General features: G+C 35.3%; 1 protein-coding gene across 1 annotated transcript; it reads right to left on the bottom strand.

Moving 5' to 3' along the window:
* Positions 1–529: 529 nt before the first annotated feature.
* LOC145605140 (putative LRR receptor-like serine/threonine-protein kinase At1g53430) lies at positions 530–4445 on the bottom strand. The gene is made up of 8 exons (XM_081661164.1): positions 4041–4445; positions 3673–3871; positions 3436–3573; positions 2360–2472; positions 2049–2276; positions 1709–1932; positions 1153–1303; positions 530–1018 (listed from the first exon to the last, which is right to left on the bottom strand). Exons 1-8 carry the CDS (start codon positions 4362–4364, stop codon positions 773–775), a joined length of 1623 nt encoding a protein of 540 aa, XP_081517290.1. The 5' UTR covers positions 4365–4445; the 3' UTR covers positions 530–772.
* Positions 4446–6597: the final 2152 nt, after the last annotated feature.

Below are 6597 nucleotides of genomic sequence, written 5' to 3'. Positions count from 1 at the left end.
TTTTTGCCTATTAGAAATGGTGTAATATTTGTGAAACTTCCTTAAAAGACAAATGAAATTGTATAATTTTATATAATATCATAAGTAAATGTAAATACGTTTTTGAAGAACATTAGTGAAATTGTATAAATAAATTAGCAACGAATAAAGGTGTGACCAATATTGATTGAGCCTTGATTTTGGTTTCCATTATAGAAACTTTTTAATTTAATACTGTATGAATTTTACATTATATATCATATTAAATCCATAAAGCAACAAATAATATTTGAATGGCATTGAAAAAAAGTCTGGCCAACATATTTGATTTTTTTTTTTTTTTTTTGGGTAAACAACTTTATTGTCTTTTCATATTGAGTTATGTTCTTTTCATAATGGGTTTTCTTGTTAATCAATAACTTGTTCTTTTCATATTATATCATTTAATTATACTCGTACCATGTTCTTTTATATTAAGTCATGTTATTTTCATACCCAGTAATATTCTATTACAAGTTTACAACCCGCGTTTTGTTTGTGGGATATTTGTTTTGGGCCGCATGCACGATGATTCGATGAACACTATTATACACTTGCCTAGTTGCCTGCATATCTAATTTCTGCCTTGCGGCTATATAAAGAATGAGAAAACAAAATAAAAATATCTTAACTATATGAGTACTTCATTTTTGGTCTAATTCTTTCAATTTCCTTGAATATATATTCGGACATTTGGTTAGACAGAGATCTCCTCAACAGAATGATCTTGTCAACAGTCAACACACAATTCAACTTATGCTGAGGCAGTCTCCTGAGAGCTCTGAATGCTGTTACCACATTTGACAATCCGCGCTTGGACTGGGAGTTTGTCTTCTATGATACTCACAACTGAAGACATTGTGGGTCTGAGAGTGGGAGAAGGATTAGTACACAGTAGAGCTATATTCAGCAGTCGTAGCGCCTCTTCTTCAGAGTAATTTGAGCCGAGTGTTGGATCCATAAGTTCAAGAAGGTTCCCTTGCTCTAGTAATACATAGGCCTGTCAAATTGCCAAGTGAGATCCATAAATAAGTTAACTAATATATGAAGGGGAAAAAGATCTTTAATGATAAAATAAATTATGATATATCTCTGAAGTAGTGTAGTATATCCAAAAGCAAAATAATAGATTACCCAGTCTAGAAGAAATATGAACTCTTCCTTCGGCATATAGCTTGTGTTGCTTGTTCCGCTCACGAGCTCAAGTACGACAACTCCAAAGCTGTAGACATCTGCCTTATCTGTGAGGTATCCCCTCATTGCATATTCAGGAGCCATGTATCCACTGTCCAAATTTGAAATAAATACATGAGTTGATTTCCATAATGTATTATGATAACCATTGAACTTATAAGCTAAAATGTTCTGCTTAGAGAAGACTAATATATCATTATTATCAATATATATTATGCTTTGACATCCAAGAGCCCTCTTAAGATCATATATCTAATAATCTAAACGATGTGATGTAATGGTTGATTTGTTAAGAATCTGCATGATCTTGTCACCCATTTCCATGAAATCATGAATAGCTGAAGATTGGCCCAAAACCCATTAAGATTTAATAGAAGAGGAAGAATTACCGATTCACTTACAGTCTTCACAGCTAATTGCAGGAAGATGACGCTAAAAATGCACAAAGTATGGGAACATACATATGCAAGAAGCGAAAGGGAGAAATTGAACTTACAATGTTCCCGCGATTCTAGTACTGATATGAGTGTTTTCTTCTTCATCAAGCTTTGCTAGACCAAAATCTGATATTTTAGCGTTCAAGTCCTTATCAAGCAACACATTAGTTGCCTTAATATCCCTATGAACAATCTTCAGTCTTGACTCCTCATGAAGATATGCTAATCCTCTTGCAATTCCCAAGCATATCTTCATTCTTGTCTGCCAGTCCAAGTGCAACTTCTGATCCTCTCTTCCTAAAAAAGTAATTAAAAAAAAAAACCGATTGGAAAGGTGATTAGTGTCATAACGAAATATAAATCAAATTTACCACAGAAAGATAAAACTTTCTACAACACATTGGGAAGGCACTTGCCAAATAGCGCACGTGCAAGGGAGTTGTTTTCCATGTATTCATATACTAGCAATAACTCTTTTCCTTCAATGCAACATCCATAAAGCTTTACCAGATTTGGGTGTTGTAGAGCAGAAATCATGCCTATCTCAGTGACAAATTCACGGTTTCCTTGCTTCGATTTGGAAGACAGCTGCTTTACAGCAATCACTTTGCCGTCAGGAAGTACACCCTAAAGCCAGAAAGTTGCACGGCAAGTCACAATACTATTCTCATATATGCACTATTTACTTGTGCAAATTGACCATAATTTACCTTGTACACTGGCCCAAAACCTCCTTCCCCAATCTTATTTACTTGACTAAAGCCATCTGTAGCAGCTTTTATCTGCCTTAAGGTAAAATAACCTGTATCTAGCCTCTGGAGTTCTGCAATACGTGAATAAAAACAGAAATTAGTAGCATTTTAATAAATTGGATAGTAGAATTTTCTTTGTTTTCTGTAAAGCATCAAGAAGGCAAGAATTTACAATTATGCTAAGAAACTAAACATTATTGATATTGAGCAATTGAAAGAGGGTCAACTTTTCTCTTTCAGGTGGGGGTGGAGGCAGGGAGGGGCAAAGTGAATTTAGAAGAAAAATGTCCGTTGTAAAAATAAAAAGTATGTATGCTGGATATTTTCAAAGAGACCCAAATACGCAACATAAATTACAGACCAGAACAACATAGTATGAGATAAGTGATACACAGAGCTTTACCAGAATTATCTTTAAAATGTTATTGCACTGGAGGCAAAGGCACTTTTATTTTATCATATAGGTACAAGCAAGAAAAAAAAAAGGTTCTCATCAGCAAAAGTACGATTTTTCTTCAATCTCAAAAACAGTTTCACTTGAATTATCCGGAGTGAACTGTAATTTTTATCAACTAAGAGATTCCGGGTTCTCATCTAGAAGCTAAAGCTAAACAGAAATGTATATTTCTTCAAATTATAGAATAACAAATGAAGGGAGGATTTCACAAGAATATTATTGAAAGAAAAGTACGAGCCACTCTAAAATAGTCATGGTACTCCTGTTTTCACTTCCAAATAAAAACCACTATAATGTAGCCATATCTAGTGTATCCACTCTAAAATAGTCATGGCATTCCTGGTTTCACTCCAAAGAAAAATTTTAATCACTCAGAGAATTCAATGCCAAATAATGTGAGTAAGAAGTATCAAGTAAACATATTTCCTGTAAGAAAATCAAAATTAAATCCAACAATTTTGTTTATTTACAGGATATTATTATGTCTATTTAAAAAGTAAAGTAATTATGCAGGATCAGTCCCTTCAATGTTATTGAACAATCAATCTGACAAACGGTCTTAACAATGAGGTCTTACCTTCATTTTCACGGTCTTTTCCACCTATGAAACCTGTCATCCAGAAAATTACCAAGAGAGATACAAGAATGGTGAACAATGAAGCAAGTACTATTCCAGTAATGGCCCCAACAGGCAATCTTGTTTTAACTTTAAAGTCTGCAAAGGCATAGAAACAAAAACATCAGAAATCATTCCTTAAAATCTAATCATGTTAATAGAGAAAAAGTAGTAATTTGTAATGGAATATAGACTAACTAGGTGTCACAGTGATCCCAGATATAAGAGGTCCATATACACTTCTTAGGGGAACAGCCGTAGTCCCTTTTCCAGCCCAGTACAAGAAGATTTCAAGTGTACCGTCATTAACATAGACATTTTTAAACACCTTAGTGAGCATCTTGCCAGCCCCTCCAGCTTCTGCCGCAATGTTAAAATCATTAAGTACCTCATTTCCCTATCAAGCCAAACAAAGAAAAGAAAAATTAGAGAACAAAGCAGTTTATTAGCACCTTAAGAAGTCCCATCTTACAGTTATCAATACATCACAAGCTGAATTTGCTTATCCAGAGTGTATTTTGAATGTAATAAAGTAAATTGAAGTGTAGACTGGTTTCTTGATTCACCTGAATTGACACATCAAAGATGCGTCTGCCATTGCTACTAAAAGTTTGGTCATCAGTAATCATAATTTCAGCAAAGTGTAGCTTCACTGTGTAACTGCCTTGCTGCATACAAAGGCCATAATATTTGAGTGACAGAGGTGCCAATCGAGCTGTTCGGAAAATACCAGGCACATTAGGATCAGAAGTCTGTGTTACAAAGTTGGCAGTGCCATCGAACTGATAAGTTCCTGTACTGCTGTAAGCCCACTTTTGTCCAGATGAAAAGAATATTGATGGGCCTTGAGAGATTGTATCTTCTTCATATACATTCCCTTTGAAGCTCATTTGGTTTCCTCCACAGTTAATAAACAACGAATGATCTGAAAAACACGAAACATAAAACAGGAAGCTAACATTTCAAATCAATTAAACAACAATGTCAATCCTTACACTGGGGTTTTGTGGAGCAAGGAAGGTCCTTCATCAAGCACCAGTTTACCCTGCAGAATCAAACGTTAAATTAGACAATTCTATCATTAGTTTTACAAAATAAGATTTGCATAAATGAATGATTTCTCTAGATCAATCTCTCCAGCTACTGACTTTTGGATTAATGTGGTATATTGTAAATAATTTAATGACTTTTCTAATTGTGAAAGGTGGAAGAATAAAATTTAATAAAAATGAGAACTATTCCATGGGTATTAACTCAAATTTGGCTCCTCTCCATCTCATTATTATCAAGGTATATAGTAAATGAAATTAACATTTGTTTTCGTGCCACTGTATTAAAAAGCTTTTATTACTTGACAAATAAAAGAAAAAGATAAATTTGTCAGATACGATATGCTTGCAGATAAACTTGGTTTTTCTCATAGAAATTCTGACACGAATATTTGGTATCATAGGTAACCCTTGTTAAAGTATAAATAAATATGTATTCCATGTTTGTCCAACCACAAGTCCACAAGTCGGAATGTTGGGTATATAGTGTATTGGTGTGGAAATGTTATTAATAGAAATGATTGCCGCACCTTTACATTTCTCCAAAACAATATTTTATGCAAGAGTGATTAGGATTAACTAAGGCTAATATCAGAATTAGCTAAATAAATAAAATACAATATTACAAAATATACACTCTAAGTCTCTAACACACCCGTATAGTCACAGCAGGAGGTTAACAGACGCTTAGGTTGTCTTGAAAGTTATCAAAGAGAATGCGTGGAAGCCCCTTGGTAAAAAGGTTAGCAATTTGGTTGGTACCAGGGAGGAACATGGAGCACACATACTTCACCAAATTAGACCTTTTCACGAATGAAATGAATGTCTATCTCAATGTGTTTGATGCGTTGATCTATCATTCAAGCACATGAACCTACTATTAACAGGACAACTAACAAACACACTATCAAAAGTTTTAGGTCCAACATTTTCCTGTTTTAAGGAAGGTAGTTTAACTTTAGCAATACGCCCCTAGACTTTCAAGTATTTTAGGTTAGACACATAGCTTTTCCATAATCTGTAGGGACTTTATCAAGTTTTTATGGGGCACTTTGTTTAACACATAAGAAGCAAAAAGTATAGCCTCCCCCCCCCCCCCCCCCATATATTATAAGACAAACTAGAACTAATTAACCCATTGCATTCATGATCACTTTAAGAGTTCTATATGCCATTTTGTTAGGGAGTATAAAGAGCAAAAAGTTCATGAATAATTCTATTTTTCTCACAAAGTTCTATGTCTATTAATCTTACGATCCAATTGGTTTTCAACTTCTGCTTTATAAACTAAAAACATTTTTTTAGCCTCATCTTGTTCAAATTCAAACTTTAATTATGGAAGATTTATTATTAGAATGTTGATTTTAGAATTTGTTAATTTAAGAAGTGGTTAAGAATTAGAACTAATGACATCTGTTTTGGGTGTTTTCGTCCCTCAGGAGAGTTACAGCTCGAACACTGATTCGGCTTGAGTTGTACCTGCAAAAACAACGGAGACTCCGGTAGTTAGGAGCTCCGCCTCCGACGATCAAGTTAGTACTTGAAAGAGAGTAAAAAAAGGTGCGGAAATTTAGGTGGGATCTTCTCGGATTCCGAGATCAGATGTTCTCTGTTGTAAGAGAATGTAGGGTGTAATAAATGGAAAAACATGCCCTCCAAGTGGAGAGAATCCCCCTATTTATAGGGTCATCGGGGATTGTGCCCCTGATTAGGTCATTCTGACCTAACTGTTGGTGGGCTGCGCCGCATTGCAGCTTTCTCGGGATCTGGGCCCTGAAGGCCGCATTCTCTCCCATTTCTTTGGAGCGCCACTTGTCAAATTGGGATTGGTCTACTTTGGACTGACCCTTGGGCGACACGTGTCACCCTCTTATTGGACCACGTGGCGGGGGAGGGGGGGTAAAATTACCCTAAACATTTGCCCCTCACAGGTGTGACGTGGCACGCCACGTGTATATGTGACAAGTGTCACTCATCCATTGGTGGTAATTTTACCGCCATTTTTTTACTGTTCACCTTCTGTGAAAATTACGGAAATGCCCCCGAATTTACCCCTCTATATATAGCCGTTTAC

Source organism: Chenopodium album, chromosome 22 (assembly GCF_948465745.1).
Source record: "Chenopodium album chromosome 22, dcCheAlbu1.1, whole genome shotgun sequence".
Taxonomy (NCBI): domain Eukaryota; kingdom Viridiplantae; phylum Streptophyta; class Magnoliopsida; order Caryophyllales; family Amaranthaceae; genus Chenopodium; species Chenopodium album.
The sequence above is the reverse complement of the archived record's forward strand: the minus strand, read 5'-3'. Positions and strand labels throughout refer to the sequence as shown.

Coding starts and splice junctions, on each gene's coding strand:
- LOC145605140 (XM_081661164.1), bottom strand. CDS start 4,364: ATGAGCTTCAAAGGGAATGTATATGAAGAAGATACAATCTCTCAAGGC. Junction 3,574..3,672: donor TGGGATCACTGTGACACCTA/GTTAGTCTATAT, acceptor ATGCCTTTGCAG/ACTTTAAAGTTAAAACAAGA. Junction 2,277..2,359: donor GTTTTGGGCCAGTGTACAAG/GTAAATTATGGT, acceptor TTCTGGCTTTAG/GGTGTACTTCCTGACGGCAA.